The sequence below is a fragment of the Schistocerca nitens genome, chromosome 1 (assembly GCF_023898315.1).
Source record: "Schistocerca nitens isolate TAMUIC-IGC-003100 chromosome 1, iqSchNite1.1, whole genome shotgun sequence".
Classification (NCBI taxonomy): Eukaryota; Metazoa; Arthropoda; class Insecta; order Orthoptera; family Acrididae; genus Schistocerca; species Schistocerca nitens.
Genome location: NC_064614.1, coordinates 776,268,789 through 776,294,582, shown reverse-complemented (window position 1 = coordinate 776,294,582; position 25,794 = coordinate 776,268,789). Strand labels below are relative to the sequence as shown.

The 25,794-nt window shown below is 41.2% G+C and overlaps 1 protein-coding gene across 2 annotated transcripts in view; it reads left to right on the top strand.

Moving 5' to 3' along the window:
• Positions 1–3,303: 3,303 nt before the first annotated feature.
• LOC126261662 (nardilysin-like) overlaps positions 3,304–25,794 on the top strand; it is a 392,468-nt gene continuing 369,977 nt past the window's right edge. Inside the window, exon 1 of one of the 2 annotated variants that reach the window (XM_049958559.1) lies at positions 3,304–3,681. In XM_049958559.1, coding sequence (XP_049814516.1) covers positions 3,431–3,681 — 251 coding nt within the window. In that variant the 5' untranslated portion in view covers positions 3,304–3,430. The remainder of the gene's footprint in view (positions 3,682–25,794) is intronic. The other variant, XM_049958560.1, reaches the window with a different exon arrangement.

Here is a 25,794-nt window from a genome sequence, read left to right as displayed (position 1 = left end):
TCACACAGGAGCAAGAAAGAAGAAATTTCGTTCGTTCGGCCAACACCTCACAAAGAGCAGGATAATTTTCAGATTCACAACCTGAGAAGGAGGTTTTTTGTGGTGTGTTTGTTTGTGTGTGTGTGTGTGTGTGTGTGTGTGTGTGTGTGTGTGTGTGTGTGACTGTGACTGGTGGCTTGCAGAGATTATAGACACCAGTTATGAGTTAAATGAAATTGTAGTGAACTTTATGCTACCACACCGACCAGCTGATGGATATAGGTTTCCAGCTGAAGCACAGCAACAGCGCCATCAGTGCTCATTTCTTGTTGACAATTTTTGATATTGTAAGTGCTCCAGTTCCTGTTGGTTCAACAGGAAGGCTTCAGCAGGATGGCATAACTCTATAGCAAAGGAAGATATTGAAGCAGTGGAACATGTTTTTAGTTCATTGACTGGTTTATTTCAGTACAAAACAGAGTGCACAGAAGTTGTATAAATTGAAACCTTTAAGTCTTTGGACCTTTCACATACATATTGGACCCATTTAAAATCCTAGAATAATGAGTCTCTTACTCATCTTTCAAAACTACAATTATGTTAAATAAGGCTAGTTTTTTATTTTAATGAGCCCCTTATGAGATAATGTGGTAATAAAACAGGTTTTATGTATGGAAAAAATTTCAGTTGCCTATAAAACCTGTTCAACCTGAAAGTGGAAGCTCTCCTTTTCAAGGAATGTAAAACTAATGGCACTAATGAACAGAAAAAAGTAAAAATTTTATGGTCTGGCATTTTCGAAAAAGACATTTTTTTCCATAAATTAGGAAAAGTTCAGAACGCTATAGTAAAAGAACTTTGACACGGGGTAACTGTGTTGCAGAATGTCGCCATTCAACAATTTCCTTTCAAACAAATATTTGGAAAGAAATCTCTGTTTATCCGAATATGCACGCTCTGACATCACAAAATCAGAGATTCTATCACAGCCTAACATAACAGTCGCGACACTCACTGCTGTAAAAGTTTTTATGATTTGACAGATGGAGCGACACTAGTGCTCCAAGCGGCGAGTAAGGTGAACGTCAGACGCGTCGTAAACATAATGTTTATTTTGCATCCATTTCCTACGTAATTTTCGAAAAATTTGAGTTATTTTGTTGCCTCCAAGGGTTTGTGTAGTATCACAAGACATATATGTTTCTAAAAATGATTCTAAAATAAGCGCAAGTATGGACAAAAACCATGAATCGAGTGGCAAGCTACAACACATTCGTGAAGAAACACTTGTGACGTTGGACAGAATTACAGCTTACCACATTGATATCAAAAGAATATAAACACACAAATTCACACGTAAGAAGCACAGACATGAACCTCTACATGCAAAAGCGATCGACAGCTCATTTATTGTTCTGTAGGCCTGCAATCTTTGTCATTGCCGCCTGTTGCCACAAGTACGACCTTCATCTTTATATTATTCTAAGTGGGAGAAGCAACTCTGAAATAGTGGGAGAAATATGTTAAAAACATTACAATGAGCTGATTACATTACATTTCACGCAAAACCAAACATTTGAATAATTTTGAAACAGTCTGTTTGTGAACAAGGTGCTAACAAAATAATGTCATCACAGGAAGGAAGCAAGAAAATTTAAGTGACTAACAACAGAAGTGAATGAAATGCTTATCAAGGAAATCAGCAGCCCAAATAAGCCAACTTGTGTAGTTTATTATTTGCTTTCTTGTTGTTAGAAACTATGTCTTGATTCCAATAAATATTGGGATCTTACTTTCTTCAACATTCGTTTGTCCTTGTTCTCTTGATCCTTCTGATGAAGTTTCTGTCGCTGTCTGTAGGCACTTTCCTTGTACTGTAATAGTTTTTCTCGAAGTCTAGCGATTTGCACATTCTGACACTTCACACGCTTTGGTAAGACACGAATAACTGCACTCAATCTAACCACTTCATCGTCAAAGCAGGTCTGTGTTGACGATTGACACGGATATGGCACTGATGCAGGGAGAGTTGAACTGGCTGCTTCTGTATCATACGATTGTTTTACAACTTCAGATGGATTGTCGAATGTTTGTGGCAGTTTCCTTTTCGTCGTCAGTTGAGGTGGCTTATTTGGGATGTCAAACAGTGTGGATACTGCATTCCACACGGTTTTATTATTTTCTGCGTTCATGAACTGATTTTGATCCAAATGTAGCGAACAAAACCTAATATTATTATACAGGTAAATTGGGTCTTTTTTCGTAAGGTCTTCTTGTCTGCTATTAACTAGCCATTTTCCGCTCCTAAAACAAAACACTAATCATTAATACACATGTAGTTTACAAGTGAATCCTGACGATACAGTTTAGTAACATGACGGTATGTACCTTTCAGGATACTTAGGAAACCTTTAAAGACAGCTGTGGTGTCTACTTCCTGTTGTTGCTGCGATTTATTGCGCTACAAACGCTCCCACTTGCAAAAACCATTGTAGAAATGAAAATAAACTACCTCTATTCGCTGTCACGACCGCGCCGAACTCACAATTTAACTTACTGGCCGCTTGGGGCGCTGCTGGAGCAGTAGGCAACAAAATCGAGGCGAAGTGTCGCGACTGTTACGTTATACTGTGGTTTCTATTCTGATTAAATCTGTATCGTACTACTTGATCTTGTGTTTTATCATTGATCTCCTAAAAGAAAGAATCTTTATCAACAGTAGTGTCTGATGAAACTTCTCCGTGCCCCAACTGTGGTTCACTTGCTGTGGAGTTGTTCGTTTGTTTCTTATCAATTTCAGAGTCACTATCGTCGAGCCTTCTATCGGATGATACATCAGTGATGTCTAGCAACGCTTTCTAGAAGGCGTTGTCTCTGGACTACACATTAACGCTGAACAACGATAATAAACTCTTCCATTACGGCAAAGAGCGTAAAGCAATCTCTGTCTGATAAGACTGAGCTATGTCAATTCCATTCAAGTTATTAAATAAAGCTGTCCATAACAGTAAATATAAGAGTACTATATCCCTATTTTTGTACCGTGGGTAGGTTTGATATGGTTTCACTGTTCGCTGCTAGGCAGACCGAAACGACGACGTTTTGACATTACATCGTGCGTAAACACACCTCCATTTGTCGTTGACGCCACCATACGTTCCATTAACATCCACTGTATATCGAAATTATAGTTCTAATTAAGTTCACTCAAATTTTTCACTGTCGAAAAACCGTATCAACTCTTGAAGCATGCGCATGCGCAATGTGTTTATCGTTCTAGCAAGTGCGAAACATGGGTGTGTGACACATAGTATCGATTTTATTGTCTACTAGTAAAGTCGTTGAAGCTGCATTTACTGTAATTTATTGCCCTGTTTAGTAAAACCTTTGATAATGTTGATGTGCTGTTTACATTGAGCGAAGTCATATCAAAATGTAACAATTTAAACTCATGTTTAAAAATGTTGTACGTTTGAAGAATCTGGTGCCACTCGTTTCTAGAATAACCGGAATGTCTAAGAGAGTGGCCAATGACGGGAATGGACATAACCTCCCAGGTCCCAAAATGTCAAGACGCGATGACATTGTTGCCAAAAATGAATCGTCGACTAATGAGATTTGCAATACCAACGGATGTGTCAGTCAGAAGTTCATTGTTCTCCCTACACCAACGAAATCGGAAAATGATAGTCGGGAATACAGGTAACGTTTTACGGATTCTGTAAGTGACATATGTGTATCCGGAAGCCACTGTTGCTACGGTTTAAATGGCAGGTTAGAAAGCGTCCTCGCACACGAATGAAATTCTGATTTCGGGTTTTATATCCATTGACTAACCATGAATTGACTGTTTTTGAGTACGCTTTCCAATTGTAACATTCAGTTAATGTAGTGTAACTGCCAGATCATCAAGTTTGATGATTATTCGAGCAGATTCGTGAATTTCTTGTTAAAACACACACAGCGGTATTTATAATTTTCATCTCTCCCTTGTCACAATCTACGGTATTAATTATTGATCTTATGTGCCCTGTATTAACTTAACCGTATATAGGTGTACGTGTGTTACAATGTGTCCTTATTTTACCATGTGTAGAATTTATGAAATGTCATAGTTTTCCATTTAGGAAGCGGTTTGGCTGTTGTATATTCATTAACTTAGAAGTTTCTTTCATTCCTGATGTGGTAGCACTTCCACATATTACGAGCATGCGTACTAATGGCTGTACAATGCTATACGGTGCTACAGAAAGCCTTGTATGTCTCGTAGTTGATACTACGCGAGTAATAGAATATACTCTTAACGTATTCTCATTGTAAACATCATTTGTGTCGCATGCAGGACAGAAATATTTGTGACAGCACCGGTAGAATTTGATCATAAATGAACAATGCCTTGGTGACAACTATTGGGTGATCCCACGTGAAACAGCCTGAATGTTTTTTTAAATTTTATTCTTCATTTAAAGTATGTCATAGTTTCCTGAATTTGCAGAAGTTAAATTTTTCTGCGATGGAAAAATAATAAAAGTCACAAAATTTGTTGAGGAAATACATACAGTGTTGACACTGCTATGGGTGAGGATGGAGTAAAAGAAGATTAGATTTTATTTTGAAACTATTTAAATTTAGTTTACAGCCATTATTGTTTCAGTGGTCAAGTTTAAAAAACAGAAGCTTATCTTTCATCATTAGGGAAGTGTCCCATTCCACCCATATGCTTCGACCCTTGATTTATTTTATTTTTCATTTATATGTGTGTCTAGTTCTGTAGGACCAAATTGAGGAACAAATTTCTATGTCATGGAATGTGTCAGTACATGAAATTACAACATAAAAGTATAAGACATAAAATAAAATGTTTATGAACCCAAAAACGTGAAGCCATAAGTTTAAGTATATCCAATCAGCACTGTAATTTAAGAATCAGCTTGATTTTTCAAGGAACTCCTCAGCAGAATAGGAAAAGTGACCCATGAGACAGCTCTTCAGTTTCGATTTGAAAGCACATGGGTTGCTGCTAAGATTTTTGAATTCTTTGGTAGCTTATTGAAAATGGATGCAGCAGTATGCTGCACACCTTTCTGCACAAGACTTAAGGAAGTGCGATCCAGATGCAGATTGGATTTCTTCCAAGTATTAACTGAGTGAAAGCTGCTAATGGTTGGAAATAAGCTGATATTGTTAACAAGAAAGGACAGTAAAGAATATGTATATTGAGAGGCCAATGTCAAATTACCTAGACTAGTGAACAGGGGTCAACAAGAGGTTCGCGAACTTGTACCACTTATTGCCTGAACTGCCAGTTTTTGAGTAAAATATATCCTTTTAGAATGGGTAGAGTTACCCAAAATATAATAGCATATGATGTAAGTGAACGAAAATAAGCAAAGTAGACTAGTTTTTGTGTCGGATGATCTCTTACTTCAGATACCGTTTGAATAGCAAAAATGGCAGCATTAAGTTTGTGAACAAGATTCTGAATGTGGGCTTTCCTTGATAATTTATTATCTCTCTGAACACCTAGAAAATTGAGCTGCTCCGTTTCACTGATCAAATGCCCATTCTGTGTAAATAAAATGTGGGGTTGTGTTGAATTGTTTGTTGCAAACTGTAAAACCTGAATCTTACTGTGATTTAGCACTAGTTTATTTTCTACAAGCCATGAACTTATGTCATGAGCTGCACTATTTGAAACAGAGTCAGTGTTGGTCACAATATTCTTTACTATCAAGCTAGTGTCATCAGCAGACAGAAATATTTTAGAATTACCTGTAATACTGTAGGGCATATCATTAACATAAATAAGGAGCAAGAGTGGCACCATCACTGATCCCTGGGAACCCCCCCCCCCCCATTTAACTGTATGTCACTCAGACCACACATCACAGCTATTCTCAACACTGTGAATAAGGACCTTTTGGTGTATGTTGTTGAAGTAAGAGGTGAACCAGTTGTGAGCTACTCCCCATATTCCTTAATGGTCCAACTTCTGGAGCAATATTTTTTGATCAACACAATCAAAAGCCTCAGTTAAACCAAAAAAATATTGTTAGTTTTCAAAACCTTTTGTTTAATCCATCCAGTACATCACAGGGAAATGAGAATATAGCATTTTCAGTTGTTAAACCACTTCTAAATCCAAACTGTACATTTGATAGCAAATTATGTGATATTAAATGATCCATTATCTTTACATCATAGCCTTTTCAATAACTTTAGAAAACACTGGTGGCATAGAAATAGGGCTAAAATTGTCTACATTATCCCTTTCTCCGTTTTTATAAAATGGCTTTACTACTGAGTACTTTAATCGTTCAGTAAACTGACCATCCTTAAAGGAAAAATTATAAATACAGCTAAGTACAGGGCTAACATTTGCTAGGCACTCCATCATATCCATGACAGTCCTTAATTTTCAGTGATTTAATTATTGACTCAATCTCCCCCTTGTCAGAATCACAGAAGAGTGTTTCAGACATCAGTATTGGAAAGGTGTTTTTTTAGGAGAGTTACATGATTCCCTTTAGAAACTTAGGAGAGTTACATGATTCGCTTTAGAAACTAAGTTTTTATTTAATTCAAGAGCAATGCTCAGAACCTTATTGTTAAATACAGTACTATATCTTACTTATCATAACAGAAATATTCTTACTACGAACTGACTTTATATCATCGACCTTGTGTTGCCGACCGACACTGTCTTCACAACTGACCATATGGTTTTAAATTTATCCTGTGAATTAGGTATTCTATTTGCACACCACATACTCTTTGCCTTCGTAATAAGATTTTTCAGCACCTTACAATACTGTTTGTAATGGGCTACTGTAGCTTGATTGTGACTACTTCTAACATTTTGATATAATTCTCGCTTTGTTCTATATGATATCCTTATCCAACTAGTCAGCCATCCGGGCTGTCTTTTACTGCTAGTACCCTGTTTAGAATGTTCTAATGGAAACCAATTCTCAAAGGACATGGGAAATGTTTTAAGGAAAGCATTATATTTGTCATCTATTTTATCGGCACTATAAACATCCTGCCACTCTTGTTTCTTAATGAGGTTTAAAAAACTCTCTGTTGCCTGTGCATTAGCTTTCCTGTATAGCTTGTAATATATGTGACATTTGTTTGAGTACAAAAGCCTTTTAGTGTTTAAATTTGTGCATCATGGTCTGAAAGGCCATTCATGCTTTTACTAACAGAATGCCCTTCTAGTGATTAAGAATGAATAAAAATATTGTCTGTGCCTGTGCTACTGTTCCCAGCACCTCAGTTGGATAAAACACAGTCTGCATCAGATCATATGAGTTTAGGAAACCTTCCAACATCCTCTTTCTTGCACAGTCATATATAAAATTAATATTGAAGTCAGCACATATAACTGATTTTTGGTATTTCCTATAAAGTGAACTAAGAACCCTCTCTAGCTTTAGCAGAAATGCTATGAAGTCTTAGTTAGTGGACCTATGAACAACAACAATTATAAGATTAGTTTCACTAAATTCAGCTTCTTCTGTACAATATTCAAATATCTGTTCAGTGCAGTGCCGTGGTATATCTATGTACTCAAATATTTTATGTATGAGGGGCGTTTGAAAAGTCGGTGCAAAGTCCGAGAGATGGCACCACCGGCATGTATCGAGGTCATGTTTAGTTAGTAGCATCTTTGGAAAGAACACACACCAAGTTTCAGCCATATTGGTCTATTTCTTTGTGTTTGGCATTTGTGTGAATCGAAGAAGTTTAGTGATTGTCAAAAAATGGACGAAGAAGAATTTCGTGTGGTGATTAAACATTACTTTATGAAAGGCAAAACATGTCAGGAGACTAAAGAGATGCTTGATAAACATTACGGTGACTCTGCACCCTCGATTAGAACAGTTTATAAGTGGCTTCAAATTTTTCGGAGTGGCCTTATGGGTTCAAGTGATGCTGAACGTTCTCGACTCCCTGTGGAGGTTTTGACTCGAGAAATCATTGATAAAATCAATGATATGGTGATGGATGACAGAAGAGTTAAGGTGCATGAGATTGCTAGTGTTGTGGGCATCTCAAATGAATGGGTACATAATATTTTGCATAAACATTTGGACATGAGAAAGCTACCCGCAAGATGGGTTCCGTGTTTGCTCACGCTTGGCCAAAAATGGAATCGTGTGAAGTGTTGCAAGGTTGGTTTGCAGCTGTTCAGGAAGAATCCGCAGGACTTTTAAGTGTCGTTTTGTCACTGTGGTTGAAACATGGATACATTATTATACTCCTGAGACCAAACAGCAATCTAAACAATGGGTTACCAAGGGAGAATATACGCCAAAAACGGCGAGGACCAGTCCTTCGGTCGGAAAGGTTATGTCAACTGTCTTTTGGGATTCGCAAGGGATAATCCTCATCGACTATCTGGAAAAGGGTAAAACTATTACAGGTGAATGTTATTCATCATTATTGGACTGTGTGAAAAACCGAGCTGCAAGAATAACGCCGGCGATCGGACCGCAAAAAAGTCCTTTTCCATCATGACAGTGCACCAGCACACACTTCAGCAGTTGTGGTCGCAAAATTAATGGAAATAGGATTCCAACTCATTTCACCCCCCCCCCCCCCCCCCCCAATTTTCTAGACTTGGCTCCCTTGGACTCCTATTTGTTCCCCAATTTGAAGAAATGGCTGGCGGGACAAAAATTTTATTCAAACGAGGAGATGATTGCAGCAACTAATAGCTATTTTGCAGACTTGGACAATTCCTATTATTCGGAAGGGATCAACAAATTAGAACAGGATTGGACAAATTGTATAAGTCTAAAAGGAGACTATGTCAAAAAATAAAAAAGTTTACCCCAAACAGTTAAGTAGTTTTTATTTTTGCAAGGACTTTTCAAATGCCCCTCGTACATGGCCGCTCCACCACTCCGCAAGGAACCTCTTGGCGTCATCAGTATGCGGCAACACCTACTTCTAGTGTATACAAAATGGCGACGATGTCACCACTACATACTCATGCCAACAAATGAGAACAAAAATAAAAGTGTCACAAAAATGTCTCACTCCAACAATAAAATTAAAGTAATGGACAACTGCAGCGGGAAATAGGGGGTTTGGGCTGAGGAAATGTAAAATATATAACAACACAAAATACCCCCCCAAAAAGAAAAGGGAAATCGCAACTTATGACATAATGCTACAGTCACAAAACCAACTGGAATCGTACACTTCACCCGACCTTTATAGCACAAATGAAGCCCATGATACAAAAAAACCAACATCTGCAGTTCCAAAAACCGGAATCTGATGTATCCTTTGACCAATGTAGCTCAAACAAAGCCCTCAATACCAAAAGACCAACACCTACAACTCTGAAAAGTGGAATCACACATTTTTCTTGAATTATATAGCTCAAATGCAACTCTTGATACCAAAATACTAATGCCTATAACTCTGAAAAGTGGAATCGAACATTTCCTTTGACCTACACAGCTTGAACACAGCTCTTGAAATGTATAGGCTAACCAGTAATTGAAAACCATGATGACAAACCTTACACACCTACCATACATAACTTACAAAACACAACCGAAAACACAACAATTCGAAAACCCAAAAACCCCATATTCACTAGATCAATTAAAATGCAACTGAAATTCTATAAATATGAAACAGGCGCAACATTACATTTACTGTAGAATGAAACGAAAACAAAAATTACTTACCAACAAAAGCCACCGAAGCCTCCAACAAATCACTTAGGTCCCTCCCCCTCAAAAAAAAAGGTAATAACTCACTGAACACAAAGAAAATACTTCCAGATCCACATTACAGCACTCTTCCCTGCAGGTCTGGGGGTTAGAATAGGCTCGAGGTATCCCTGCCTGTCGTAACAGGCGACTAAAAGGAGTGTCTCACTTTTTGGCCCTGTAAGTTCAGGTTCCATTTTATACTTTGACCTGCCACTTTCCAAATTCTACAAAAGTGCAGGCCATACGGGGAATGCCGCCCTAGGTGGTGCATGAGTTATCTATAGTGCCCTTAGATTTGATCTCCTGAACCTGTGATGTTAAACCATACGTCCCACCCCCTATGTGGTGCTTTAAGTGCTGGAAATTCGGGCATGTCTTCCCGCTGCACATCCAGCACCACATGTCGAGACTGCGGACGTCCACTGCATCCAGATACTCCATGTGCGCCTGCTCCCAGTTCTGTCAACTGTGGAGAGCAGCACTTACCGTGCTCGCCAGAGTGCACAGTACTCCAAAAAGAGCGGAAAATCATGGAGTACAAGACACTGGACCGGTTGACTTACCAAGAGGCTAAACATAAATTTGAACGATTACACCCCATACGGTTGATGTCCACATATGCTGCAGCTACATTACCATTGCTGTCACAAGTACCAGTTGTACCACACAATGTGCCATGAACAGTGGGCCCTCTGGGCCTCCAGAATACATCCACCCCCTTGGTGGTTGGGGAGATCTCCTTCCATTGCTCCCAAAGTACCTACTTTGGGAACAAGCGCCCCCCCCCACCCCCCAAATGCAGGGGACATCGGTCCCCTTCCCCCAGCTCTTCCGGCTCCTCTCTTGCGGAAGGGGTCCCTTGGGACCCTCTCTCCCAAGGTTTCCACTAATGCCACAGCGTACACTCGCCAGTGGCTAAAGGAGCGAAAAGCTGCTGTACAAAGAGCTTCATGGTCTTCCTCTGTGCCTGAAGCTACTTTGGAGAAGCCCTTCCAGCAAGCCCCTAAAGAGAAGTGAGAGGTCAAGCAAACAAAGAAGTTTGGCAGTCTCAACACCACCACTCCCTACCAATTCTGATACTCCATGTGCGCCTGCTCCCAGTTCTGTCAACTGTGGAGAGCAGCACTTACCGTGCTCGCCAGAGTGCACAGTACTCCAAAAAGAGCGGAAAATCATGGAGTACAAGACACTGGACCGGTTGACTTACCAAGAGGCTAAACATAAACATAAACAGGTCTCAGCATCCACTGGAGACCTGGATCACACTTATGCCTCATCCAGAATAGGAATGGATACAAATACTCAGTCAGTGGCAGCAGGTGACCCTGAGGTGTAACCTGACTCCTTGCGTCCTTCATGCCTTCCCAGCCTCACAATAACCTCATCCTCCAGTGGAATTGCTGCAGTTTTTTCCACCACTTGGCTGAGCTAGTGCAACTGCTTTCTGCATTGCCCTCCAGGAAACCTGGTTCCTGGCAATGCGGACCCCTGCCCTCCGCAGCTATAGGGGATATTACAAGAACTGTAGTGACTATAAGAGTGTCAGGTGGAGTTTGTGTCTATGTTCTGAACTCAGTATACAGTGAACCTGTGCCCCTTCAAACCCATCTTGAAGCTGTGGCTGTCCAGGATAAGGACAACACAGGAAATAACTGTGTGCAATGTATATCTTCCTCCAGATGGTGCAGTACCCCTGAATGCATTGGCTGCACTGATTTATCAACTCCCTAAACTTTTCCTACTTTTGGGAGATTTTAACGCCCATAACCCCTTGTGGGGTGGCCAGGGCTTACTGGCTGGGGTAGAGATGTCGAAACTTTCCTGTCTCAAATCAACCTCTGCCTCTTAAATAGTGCCCCCCCCCCCCCCCCACACATTTCAGTGTGGCTCACAGCACGTACTCAGCCATTGATTTATCCCTCTGCAGCCCAGGACTCTTCCCATCTGTCCACTGGAGAGCCCACAATGACTTGTGTGGTAGTGATCACTTTCCCCTTCTTCATGTCACTCCCCAGTGCCATTCCCCTGGACGTCTACCACAGTGGGCTTTAAACAAGGCAGACTGGGAAGCTTTCACCTCTACTGTCTCCATTGAATCTCCCCCACATGGTACTATCGATGTTGTAGGGTGCCCCTGACAAAAGTCAGTACCTTGGTAGTGGAAATCGCTGAGGCCATTGAAGAGTGTTTGCGAGCTCTACAGTGACATAAGTAGCACCCTTCCCTAGAGCACCTAATAGCTTTTAAACAGCTCCATGCCTGCATTCGCCAGCTTATAAAAAGATGGAAACAGGAATGTCGGGAGAGGTACGATTCGACCATCGGATGCCATACGTCACCTTCCCAACTCTGGACAAAGATCGGACATGTTTGTGGGTACCAGACCCAGACGGGTGACACTGGCATTAACATCAACGGTGTGTTATGTACCGATGCAAACGCAATTGCTGAGCACTATGCTCGAGCCTCTGTGTCTGAGAATTATCCCCCAGCATTTTGCACCCTCAAAACGGTGGATGGAAAGGAAAGCCCTCTCGTTCACTGAACGTCACAGTGAACCCTATAATGCTCCATTTACAGCTCCTCAGCATCCTTGCACATTGCCCCAACACAGCTCCTGGGCCGGATCAGATCCACAGTCAGATGATCAAACATCTCTCATCCAACTACAAGTGTCATCTCCTTGTCATCTTCAACCGGATCTGGTGCAATGGCATCTTCCCATCGCAGTGGCGGGAGAGCACCATCATTGTGGTGCTTAAACCCAGTAAAAACCCACTTGATGTGGATAGCTATCGGCCCACCAGCCTTACCAAAGTTCTTTGTAAGCTGTTAGAACGTTTGGTAAGTTGGCAGTTGCATTGGGTCCTGGAGTCACATGGCCTACTGGCTCCATACCAGGATAGTTTCCCCCAAGGTCACTCTACCACTGATAATCTAGTTTCCCTCGAGTCTGCCATCCGAACAGCCTTTTCCAGACGTCAACACCAGATTGCCTTTTTCTTTTTTAATTTACGAAAAGCTTACGACACGACCTGGCGATATCATATATTTTCCACACTATATGAGTGGGGTCACTGGGGCCCGCTCCCGATTTTTTTCCAAAATTTCCTCTCGCTCCATACTTTCCAAGTTGGTGCATCCCGTAGTTCCCCCCATATCCAGGAGAATGGGGTCCCGCAGGCTCACCTTCTCTGTATGCAGACGACTTCTGCATTTCGTACTGCTCCTCCAGTACTGGTGTTGCTGAGCGGTGCCTACAGGAAACCATCCCCAAGGCACAGTCATGGGTTCTAGCCCACGGCTTCCATTTTTCAGCCGGAAAGTCATGTGTCATGGACTTCTGTCGGTGTCGTACCATTCATCCAGAACCAGAACATTACCTTAATGACTATCCACTCACTTTAGTGGAGACATACCTATTCTTAGGACTGGTTTTCGACACCCAATTGAATTGGCTTCCTCACCTTTGTCAGCTGAAGCGGAAGTGCTGGCAGCACCTCAATGCCCTCCGCTGCCTGAGCAACACCAACTGGGGTGCAGATCGCTCTACGCTGCTGCAGCTCTACAGAGGCCTTGTTCAATCCCGCCTTGACTATGGGACTCTGGTTAACAGTTTGCGGCACCGTCAGCATTGTATTTACTTGACCCAGTGCACCACTGTGGCATTCGACTGGCAGCGGGAGCTTTTAGGACGAGACCAGTGACCAGCGTCTTGGTGGAGGCTGGAGTCCCTCCATTGAAGGTTAGGGGTGCACAACGGAATGCCAGTTATGTTGCACACATTCATAGTTCTCCTGAGCATTCTAATTCCCATCTCCTTTTCCCACCCACGGCAGTTTATCTCCTACATCGGAGGCCAAGGTCAGCACTTATTATTGCGGGTCGCGTCTGATCTCTTCTGTCTGAAGTGGAGTCCTTGCCATTACCTCCTATACTTGAGGTCCATCCACATACACCTCCATGGTGTACACCTAGGCCAAAGTTTTGCCTTGACCTTTCACATGGTCCTAAGGACTCAGTTAACCCCGCAACTCTCTGCTGTCATTTCCTCTCGATTCTTGACGTGTACTAGGACCATGAAGTGGTTTGCACCGACACCTCGACGGCTGATGGACATGTTGGCTTTGTGTATGTTCATGGGAGGACATATTGAACAGCACTCCTTGCCACATGACTGCAGAGCTAACGGCCATTTGTAGTGCTCTTGAGCGCATCCACTCATGCCCTGGCAAGTCATTTCTTCTCTGTACTGACTCCTTGAGCAGCCTACAAGCTATCAGTGAGTGCTACCCCCTCCATCCTTTGGTAGCGACCATCCAGGAGTCCATCTATGCCCTGGAATGGTCCACTCATTCTGTGTTGTTTGTGTGGCCCCAAGGCCACATCGGAATCCCAAGAAATGAACTTGCCGACAGGCTGGCCAAACAGGGTACACAGAAATTGCTTCTGGAGATCAGCATCCCCTTAACTGACCTGTGATCATTATTGTGCTGCAAGGTTTTTCAGCTTTGGGAGACGGAATAGCATAATCTCAATATGCACAACAAACTTTATGCCATTAAGGAGACTCCGAATGTGTGGAAGTCCTCCATGTGGGCCTCTCACAGGAACTCTGTGGTTCTCTGCTGGCTCTGCATTGGGCATACTTTGCTAACACATGGCTACCTTCTCCGTCATGACTACCCACGTCGGTGTCACTGTTGACTCACATATGACTGTCATCCACATTTTGCTTGATTGCCCACTTTTAGCCCCTCTGCGGCGGACTTTTAACCTTCACAGCACCCTACTTTCGGTTGGGTGACAATGCCTCAACAGCAGATTTAGTTTTACATTTTATTTGGGGGGGGGGGGGGGGGTTATCGTACCATCTAAGCGTGGGCATTTAGCCATCTCTCCAAGGCTGCCACCCTCCCTCCATTTTAACTCTGTTGCACTTTCTTTGCATTAGTTTGTCTTGGTGGTCGTCTTTTCCCTACATGTGTTCATTTCGTCTTGTCTTTTTGGGGTGGGCATTATTGTGATCAGCCAGCCCAGACCATCTGCTCTATGGCTTTAATACCTTCTTCTGCATTTCCTTGTGGTATGTTTTTCCCATTTTTTGTTTGTTCCATTCGTTTTCTTTTTAGTTGTGCTTACCCATTCCTTTTCCCCCTTTTACTTTCTCAAACGTACTTTGACTGTTTTTGTACCTTGAGTCTTGCTTTTGTCTGGAAAAAGGGACTGATGACCCTGTGGTTTGGTCCCTTTATACCCCAAACCAACTAACCAACCAACCAAACAAGCATTACAGCACTTACTACCCAGATTCGAATAATCCAATGGTTGTTACCATAGTGATACATATCAACATCCACCACCATCAAACACAACAAGACATCTACAAACATGAATCAACTCAAAAACACCGCGCCGTAGTGACATCACACACTAAAGCACTATTACGTCATGGGTTAAAGCAGACAAGAAGATAAGGTGCTTCCAATGACCCCATCTTTTCAGAAGAACTTGAGTTTTCAAGGAAAGAAGAAATATTTAGTATGCAGCTAGACTGTCAAAACCTTTATGTATTTAGTGTCCCACCTATGACAAAAAAAAGTTACCCTCTATTTCAGAATGTGTTTGTCTTAGAATTAAGGAAAACTGATAAAATCATATAGTGACACATAAAGCAGTGTTTAATATGTAAACGACCGACTTACCAAATGAAAGCGCTGGCAGGTTGATAGACACACAAACATACACACAAAATTCAAGCTTTCGCAACCAACGGTTGCTTCATCAGGAAAGAGGGAAGGAGAGGGAAAGACGAAAGGATGTGGGTTTTAAGGGAGAGGGTAAGGAGTCATTCCAATCCCGGGAGCGGAAAGACTTACCTTAGGGGAAAAGGAGGACAGGTATACACTCGCATACACACACATATCCATCCGCACGTACATCTGTGTATTTGCGGTTGGATATGGGTGTGCGTGCGAGTGTATACCTGTCCTTTTTTTACCCCTAAGGTAAGTCTTTCCGCTCCCGGGATTGGAATGGTTGCGAAAGCTTGAATTTTGTGTGTATGTTTGTGTTTGTTTGTGTGTCTATCGACCTGCCAGCGCTTTCGTTTGGTAAGTCACATCATCTTTGTTTTTAGTTATATTTTTCCCACGTGGAATGTTTCCCTCTATTATATATATGGAAATAAATTGTGTCTCACCAAAGAAATTCTTTTTTAATGTCACTGAAATCTAGTCTTGTCAGTTTTTAAGTTATGTTGGTTAGTATAATTAGTATCTTAGTGGTTTACATTACTATTGGCTTATGGTTTATTCAAAGATTGAGAAAAACAATGTCAGCTAAGTGAATGTGAAAACTTCGAGAAAAGTTGCAGAAAGATATCAGCAAATGCAACACGCATAAAGAAAAGAAAGAGAATGAGATTAAAGAAGATTGGAAAACATGAAGATAAATACATCCTTGTATGAAAAATATTTACTTTGGGATTATAAGAAGGAAGCTGAAAGAAAAAGAAAATAGAGGCTTAAGCTAAAATCTGTACCAAATCAAAATAAGTGAGAGTCTTGTGCTTCCCATATCATGTAAATGTGTTCAATGCTCCAGCAGATCTGTTTCTTGGGTAAAGATAGTAGTAGTAGTAATAATAATAATATAACTTCTAGTTTTTTTTTTCCAGGTGAAGACTGGTTTGATGCAGCTCTCCATGCTATTCCATCCTATGTGAGCCTCTTCATCTAATGCAACATATATCTTTTTGAATCTGCCTAGCGTATTCATCTCTATTCATCTCTTGATCTTCCTTTATGATCTCCCCCCCCCCCCCCCCCCACACACACACCCTTCCCACAATAACTAAAGTGGTGATCCCTTGATGCCTCAGAATGTGTGCTATCTGCCGATCCCTTCTTTTGGTCCAGTTTTGCCACAAATTTCTTCTCTCCCCAACTATATTCAGTACTTCCTCATTACTTATGTGATCAACCCGTCTAATCTTCACTATTCTTCAGTAGCACCACATTTTTTAAGCTTCCAATTCTTTTTTTTTTTTTTATCTAAACTGTTTATTGTCCATGTTTCACTTCCATACAGTTCTACACTCCAGACAAATACCTACTGAAGACTTCATTATACTTTAAATCTATATTAGATGTTAACAGATTTCTCTTCTTCAGAAATTCTATCTTTGCCATTGCCAGTCTACATTTTATATCTTCTCTACTTTAGCCATTATCAGTTATTTTGCTGCCAAAATATCAAAACTCATCTACTACTTAAGGTGCCTCATTTCCTAATTTGATTCACTTAGCATCACCTGATATAATTTGATTACATCCATTAACCTTGTTTTGCTCTTGTTGATGTTCATATTATATTCTCCTTTCAAGAAAATATCTATTGCATTCAGCTGCTCTTCTAAGTCCTTTACTCTCTCTGTCAGAATTACAATGTCCCACCTCAAAGTTTTTATTTATTCTCCCTGAAATTTAATACCTACTCCACATTTTTCTTTGATTTACTTTACTGCATGTTCAGTGTGCAGATTGAACATCATCATGGATAGGATGTGACCTTGTCTCACTCCCTTCTCAGTCACTGCTTCCTTTTCATGCCCCTTGACTCTTATCACTGGTGTCTGGTTTCTGTACAAGTTGTAAATAGCCATTCACTCACTGTATTTTATCCCTGCTACCTTCAAAATTTCAAAGAGCGTATTCCAGTCAACATTGTCAAAAGCCTTCCCTGAGATTGCAAATGCTATAAATGTAGGTTTGCCTCACCTTAATCTATCTTCTAAGATAAATTGTAGGGTCAGTATTGCCTCGTGTGTTCCTATATTTCTTCAGAATACAAACTGATATTCTCTGAGGCCTCCTTCTACTAGTTTTCCCATTCTTTGTGCAACCATGACTTATTAAATTGCTAGTTTGGTAATTTTCACACCTGTCAGCAACTGCTTTCTTTGGAATTGGAATTACCACATCCTTCGTGAAGTCTTGAGGGCATTTTGCCTCTCTCATACATCTTGTGCACCAGATGGAACAGTTTTGTCATGGATGGCTCTCCGACGGATATCGGTAGTTTTGATAGAAGTTGTCTGCTTCCGAGATCTTCTTTTGACTTAGGTCCTTCAGTGTTCTGTCAAATTATTCTCGCAATATCATATCTCCCATCTCATCTTCATTTACATCCACTTCCCTTTCTGTAATATTGCTTTCAAGGTGATCTCCCTTGTATAGACCCTCTATATAATTTTCCATCTTTCAGCTTTCCCTTCTTTGCGTAGGACTGGTTTACTACTTGAGCTCTTGATATTCATACAGATGCTTCGCTTTTCCCCAAAGGCCTCATTAATTTTCCTGTAGGCAGTATCTATCTTTCCTGTACTGAAATTTGCTTCTAAATCCTTGAATTTGTCCTCTGGCTATTCCTGCGTAGCAATTTTGCATTTCTTGCCAATCTCATTTTTTGGACATCTCTATTCTCTTTCACCTGCTACATTTGCTGCATTTTAAAATTTTCTCCTTTCATCAGTTAAATTCAGTATTCGTTGTGTTATCCAAGGATTCCTACTAGGCATTGTCTCTTTTTATCTATTTTATACTCTGCTGCCTTCACTATTTCATCTCTTAAAGCTACCCATTCATCTTCTACTGTATTCGTTTCCCCTGTTCTAGTCAACCGTTGCCTGATGCTCCCTCTGAAGCTCTTAACAACCTCTACTTTTTTCAACTTACCCAAGTCCCATCTCCTTAATTTCCTAACTTTTGTAATTTTTTTTAGTTTTAATCTAAAGTTCATAACCAAGGAATTTTGGTCAGAGTCCATATCTGCTCCTGGAAATGTATTACAATTTAAAATCTGGTTCCTAACTCTCTATTTAACCATTATTCTGAATCCTTCCAATGTCTCCAGGTCTCTGCCACATATTTAACCTTCTTTTATGATTCTTAATCCAAGTGTTAGCGGTGATTAAATTATGCTCTGTGCTAAACTTTATCAGGTGGCTGCCTCTTTCATTCCTTTCCCCCAGTCCATAGTCACCTACTATTTTTTCCTTTTCCTACTATCGAATTCCAGTTCCCTATCATAATGAAATTTTCATCTCTTTTTAACTATCTGAATAATTTCTTTTACTTCTTCATACATTTCTTCAATCTCTTCATCATCTGCGGAGGTAGTGTAAACTTGTTTTGCTGTGGTAGGCATGGGCTTTGTGTCTCTCTTGGCTATGATAATGCATTCACTATGCTGTTCATAGTAGCTTACCTGCATTCCTGTTTTCTTATTCATTAGTAAACCCACTCCTGCATGACCCCTGTTTGTCTTTGTATTGTATTGTATTGAGCTGTATTGTATTGTCTTGTATTCACCTTACGGGAAGTGCTGTTCTTCCTGCCACCGAACTTCACTAATTCCCACTATATCTGACTTCAACCTATCCCTTTTCCTTTTTAAATTTTCTAACCTGGCTGCCCAGTTAAGGACTGTAACATTCCATGCAACTATCTGTAGAATGCCAGTTTTGTTTCCCCTGATGAAATCATCCTGAGCAGTCCACACCCAGAGATATGAATGGGGGACTATTTTACCTCCAGAATATTTTACCCTAGAGGATACCATCATCATTTAACCATACAGTAGAGCTGTGTGTCTTTGGGAAAAATTATGGCTATAGTTTCCCCTTGCTTTCAGCCATTCACAGTATCGGTGCAGCAAGGCCATTTTGGTTGATGTTACAAGGACAGATCAGTCAATCATGCAGACTATTTTCCTGCAACTACTGAAAAAGCTGCTGCCCTTCTTCAGGAACTACACATTTGTCTTGCCTCTCAACAGATATGCTCTGTTGTGGTTGTACCTATGGTTTGGCTATCTGTACCTTCTATATATATATATATATGGAAACATTCCACGTGGGAAAAATATATCTAAAAACAAAGATGATGTGACTTACCAAACGAAAGCGCTGGCAGGTCGATAGACACACAAACAAACACAAACATACACACAAAATTCAAGCTTTCGCAACAAACTGTTGCCTCATCAGGAAAGGGGGAAGGAGAGGGAAAGACAAAAGGATGTGGGTTTTAAGGGAGAGGGTAAGGAGTCATTCCAATCCCAGGAGCGGAAAGACTTACCTTAGCGGGAAAAAAGGACGGGTATACACTCGCGCACACACACACACACACACATATCCATCCACACATATACAGACACAAGCAGACATATTTAAAGACAAAGAGTTTGGGCAGAGATGTCAGTCGAAGCGGAAGTGAAGAGGCAAAGATGATGTTGAATGACAGGTGAGGTATGAGTGGCGGCAACTTGAAATTAGCGGAGATTGAGGCCTGGTGGGTAACGGGAAGAGAGGATATATTGAAGAGCAAGTTCCCATCTCCGGAGTTCGGATAGGTTGGTGTTGGTGGGAAGTATCCAGATAACCCGGACGGTGTAACACTGTGCCAAGATGTGCTGTCCGTGCACCAAGGCATGTTTAGCCACAGGGTGATCCTCATTACCAACAAACACTCTGCCTGTGTCCATTCATGCGAATGGACAGTTTGTTGCTGGTCATTCCCACATAGAATGCATCACAGTGTAGGCAGGTCAGTTGGTAAATCACGTGGGTGCTTTCACATGTGGCTCTGCCTTTGATCGTGTACACCTTCCGGGTTACAGGACTGGAGTAAGTGGTGGTGGGAGGGTGCATGGGACAGGTTTTACACCGGGGGCAGTTACAAGGATAGGAGCCAGAGGGTAGGGAAGGTGGTTTGGGGATTTCATAGGGATGAACTAACAGGTTACGAAGGTTAGGTGGACGGCGGAAAGACACTCTTGGTGGAGTGGGGAGGATTTCATGAAGGATGGATCTCATTTCAGGGCAGGGTTTGAGGAAGTCGTATCCCTACTGGAGAGCCACATTCAGAGTCTCCTGTCACAAGTGGGGCACTTTTGTGGTTCTTCTGTGGGGGATTCTGGGTTCGAGGGGATGAGGAAGTGGCTCTGGTTATTTGCTTCTGTACCAGGTCGGGAGGGTAGTTGCGGGATGCGAAAGCTGTTGTCAGGTTGTTGGTGTAATGGTTCAGGGATTCCGGACTGGAGCAGATTCGTTTGCCACGAAGACCTAGGCTGTAGGGAAGGGACCGTTTGATGTGGAATGGGTGGCAGCTGTCATAATGGAGGTACTGTTGCTTGTTGGTGGGTTTGATGTGGACGGATGTGTGAAGCTGGCCATTGGACAGGTGGAGGTCAACGTCAAGGAAAGTGGCATGAGATTTGGAGTAGGACCAGGTGAATCTGATGGAACCAAAAGAGTTGAGGTTGGAGAGGAAATTCTGAAGTTGTTCTTCACTGTGAGTCCAGATCATGAAGATGTCGTCAATAAATCTGTACCAAACTTTGGGTTGGCAGGCCTGGGTAACCAAGAAGGCTTCCTCTAAGCGACCCATGAATAGGTTGGCGTACGAGGGGGCCATCCTGGTACCCATGGCTGTTCCCTTTAATTGTTGGTATGTCTGGCCTTCAAAAGTGAAGAAGTTGTGGGTCAGGATGAAGCTGGCTAAGGTGATGAGGAAAGAGGTTTTAGGTAGGGTGGCAGGTGATCGGCGTGAAAGGAAGTGCTCCATCGCAGCGAGGCCCTGAACGTGCGGAATATTTGTGTATAAGGAAGTGGCATCAATGGTTACAAGGATGGTTTCCGGGGGTGACAGATTGGGTAAGGATTCCAGGCATTCGAGAAAGTGGTTGGTGTCTTTGATGAAGGATGGGAGACTGCATGTAATGGGTTGAAGGTGTTGATCTATGTAGGCAGAGATACGTTCTGTGGGGGCTTGGTAACCAGCTACAATGGGGCGGCCGGGATGATTGGGTTTGTGGATTGTAGGAAGAAGGTAGGGGTGCGGGGTGTCGGTGGGGTCAGGAGGTTGATGGAGTCAGGTGAAAGGTTTTGCAGGGGGCCTAAGGTTCTGAGGATTCCTTGAAGCTCCGCCTGGACATCGGGAATGGGGTTACCTTGGCAAACTTTGTATGTGGTGTTGTCTGAAAGCTGACGCAGTCCCTCAGCCACATACTCCCGACGATCAAGTACCACGGTCGTGGAACCCTTGTCCGCCGGAAGAATGACGATGGATCAGTCAGCCTTCAGATCATGGATAGCCTGGGCTTCAGCAGTGGTGATGTTGGGAGTAGGATTAAGGTTTTTTAAGAAGGATTGAGATGCAAGGCTGGAAGTCAGAAATTCCTGGAAGGTTTGGAGAGGGTGATTTTGAGGAAGAGGAGGTGGGTCCCGCTGCGACGGAGGAGGGAACTGTTCCAGGCAGGGTTCAATTTGGATGGTGTCTTGGGGAGTTGGATCATTAGGAGTAGGATTAGGATCATTTTTCTTCATGGCAAAGTGATATTTCCAGCAGAGAGTACGAGTGTAGGACAGTAAATCTTTGACAAGGGCTGTTTGGTTGAATCTGGGAGTGGGGCTGAAGGTGAGGCCTTTGGATAGGACAGAGGTTTCGGATTGGGAGAGAGGTTTGGAGGAAAGGTTAACTACTGAATTAGGGTGTTGTGGTTCCAGGTTGTGTTGATTGGAATTTTGAGGTTTTGGAGGGAGTGGAGCTGGAAGTGGGAGATTGAGTAGATGGGAGAGACTGGGTTGGTGTGCAATGAGAGGAGGTTGAGGTTTGCTGGAAAGGTTGTGAAGGGTGAGTGAGTTGCCTTTCCGGAGGTGGGAAACCAGGAGATTGGATAGTTTTTTGAGGTGGAGGGTGGCATGCTGTTCTAATTTACGGTTGGCCTGTAGGAGTATGCTCTGAACAGCCGGTGTGGATGTGGGAGAGGAAAGATTAAGGACTTTTATTAAGGATAGGAGTTGACGGGTGTGTTCATTGGCTGAGTTGATGTGTAGGTGAAGGATTAGGTGGGTGAGGGCAATGGATTGTTCAGTTTGGAACTGGTATAGGGACTGATGGAAAGAAGGGTTGCAGCCAGAGATGGGAACTTTAAGTGTGAGGCCTTTGGGGGTAATGCCAAATGTGGCTAAACATGCCTTGGTGCATGGCCAGCACATCTTGGCACAGTGTTACACCGTCCAGGTTATCTGGATACATCCCACCAACACCAACCTATCCGAACTCCGGAGATGGGAACTTGCTCTTCAATATATCCTCTCTTCCCGTTACCCACCAGGCCTCAATCTCCGCTAATTTCAAGTTGCCGCCACTCATACCTCACCTGTCATTCAACATCATCTTTGCCTCTTCACTTCCACTTCGACTGACATCTCTGCCCAAACTCTTTGTCTTTAAATATGTCTGCTTGTGTCTGTATATGTGTGGATGGATATGTGTGTGTGTGCGTGCGAGTGTATACCCGTCCTTTTTTCCCCCTAAGGTAAGTCTTTCCGCTCCTGGGATTGCAATGACTCCTTACCCTCTCCCTTAAAACCCACATCCTTTCGTCTTTCCCTCTCCTTCCCTCTTTCCTGATGAGGCAACAGTTTGTTGTGAAAGCTTGAATTTTGTGTGTTTGTTTGTGTTAGTTTGTGTGTCGATCGACCTGCCAGCGCTTCGTTTGGTAAGTCACATCATCATATTCCACGTGGGAAAAATATATGTAACCTTAGGGGGAAAAAAGGACAGGTATACACTCGCACACACGCACATATCCATCCACACATATACAGACACAAGCAGACATATATATATATATATATATATATATAGTAATTAAAAATATTGTTTGGGAAAACTTTCCTAAAGAAACAAAGCAAATTTTCTATGTAAACAAGAAAACTTCATCTTGTGGTCTTATAGATGATAATCTGCCCGAAAATACAAAAATTTTTTACAAATGATAAAATCTGCAATTATCTTTGAGAGTAAAGGAAATATTCCAGATATGGGAATAAAGTTTTTGAACTTAGACACAGTTTATATTTTCTCATCTGTACAGATTCTAAAATGAGTAGTTAACAATCATATCTTGATAATGTGCAGACAAAATTTCAAACAAGTTACAGGGTCAGAACTAGTTGTGGAAAAGATCTGGGTTGCAATTCTGGAAAACCTGGAATCCTCAGGGAATTACATTTTATCTGAAAAAACCAGGGAATTTCATAAAATCTCAGGGAACAATGCATTTTAACATTATATTGAAATTGAATTTTATTGAGTTTTATAAATCACAAATTGTAAAATACATAAATCAAAAAGTGTGTTAATTAAATGAATATTATTCCATATAAATTATTGATGATCAAAAACTGTGATTAAACTACTGCATATGGCTGGTATATAGCCCAGTCGAGAGGAAAGAAAAGTTGTTGTTGTTGTATTGCGCCCTCTCCCGTACCGACTCACCATAAATATATCAGAAGCTTCTTGAAACCATCTTGATCCTCACATCTGGAATTCTCAGGGATTTTTTTTTCCAAGTTTGAATAGCCATCATGAAGATCATGCCAGGAAATTTTTATGGTGAAGTTTCAAGTTGCAAGAAAGTAATAAGCTGAGCACGGGTATGCTGCAATTGCCCAGAGAGCTGTTGAAGAAAACAGAGAAATACAGATTATCTGTGTGAGAACTGTAAAACACCCAGCAGAGATGAAGTTAATGAGAAGGATGTGTCATATATTAAGTGTGAATAAGTTCTTTCTGTTCTTCTGAATCCATACATCAGACATGTTATGAACACCTTAAAGTATGAGTTTTCAGGAATTCAAGCATTTTTGAAAGTGGATGAGTAATCAACTGCATAGCCTATTTTAGTGGTTGATTTTTTTAAAGTGGAATACTATAACTTAAAGTAACATTGTATTGAAACTTATGTTACTTTACAATAACAAAACTTTCCTACAAGATTATTTAAATTGAATTGATATAATAAAATTGCTTTTAACTGATAAAAACAGATTGTACTTTGTGAGGCTCCCACCTGTGACAATTCCTAGTCAGACTGGTGAAGATCTTAATTGCAATTTTATAAATAAGTATTAATAATGTAACATTTATTGATATTTCATCATGTAGAGAATTGTTGTAACAGTGTGAACTCAATGTTTTCAAAACACAATATTTGCAAAATGTTGGTGAACTTTCAATACTATGTCCCATGACTAAGTTTTTACAACTCACTTTTTGAACTTGTGATATTTAGATTTAAAGGGAGGGTAAAACAACTATTGATGCTATCACCAATCAATTTTTAATGTATTTCTATGTATAATTTTTGTTACATTAACTTTTGACTTTTGAAAAATGTAGTGCAACTATCCCACCTGTGACAGTGAACTCCCCCTTTGTTTTATGTTGTCAATTGAGCCAACATGTTCACATACAAAAAGTAAAAATATGAAGCAAATTGTGTGCTGTAGAGACTTTGAGTGTAAACAAAGAACATTAAATTATCCCTGCCCACCACTTCCCAATGCCCATCCCCCAAAGCATTTTATCTAAACCATTCCTGTACTTGTGCAGCATAGTAATATGGTGTATCAGTCTTTATTGGGGGAAAGAAGAAAATCCTACTAGAGGCCACTTGAGAATTTAACCCATTAATCCATGAATGACTTTTTTGTTGATTTTTTCCATTTCTTACTATTACATTGTTTGTTACATTGGAAAAGAAACATTTACAGGGAAAAAAACACAATTTCACTTTTCTAATTATTATACAGGATGGTCCATTGATAGTGACCAGGCCAACTATCTCACGAAATAAGCATCAAATGAAAAAACTACAAAGAGTGAAACTCGTCTAGCTTGAAGGGGGAAACCAGATGGCGCTATGGTTGACCCACTAGATGGCACTGCCATAGGTCAAACGGATATCAACTGCATTTTTTAAAAATAGGAACCCCCATTTTTTATTACATGTTAGTCACAAACATATAGGTACGGGTATCACGTAACATTCCGCCAGTGCGGACGGTATTTGCTTCGTGGTACATTACCCGTGTTAAAAAGGACGGTTTACCAATTGCAGAAACGGTCGATATTGTGTTGATGTATGGCTATTGTGATCAAAATGCCCAACGGGCGTGTGCTATGTATGCTGCTCGGTATCCTGGATGACATCATCCAAG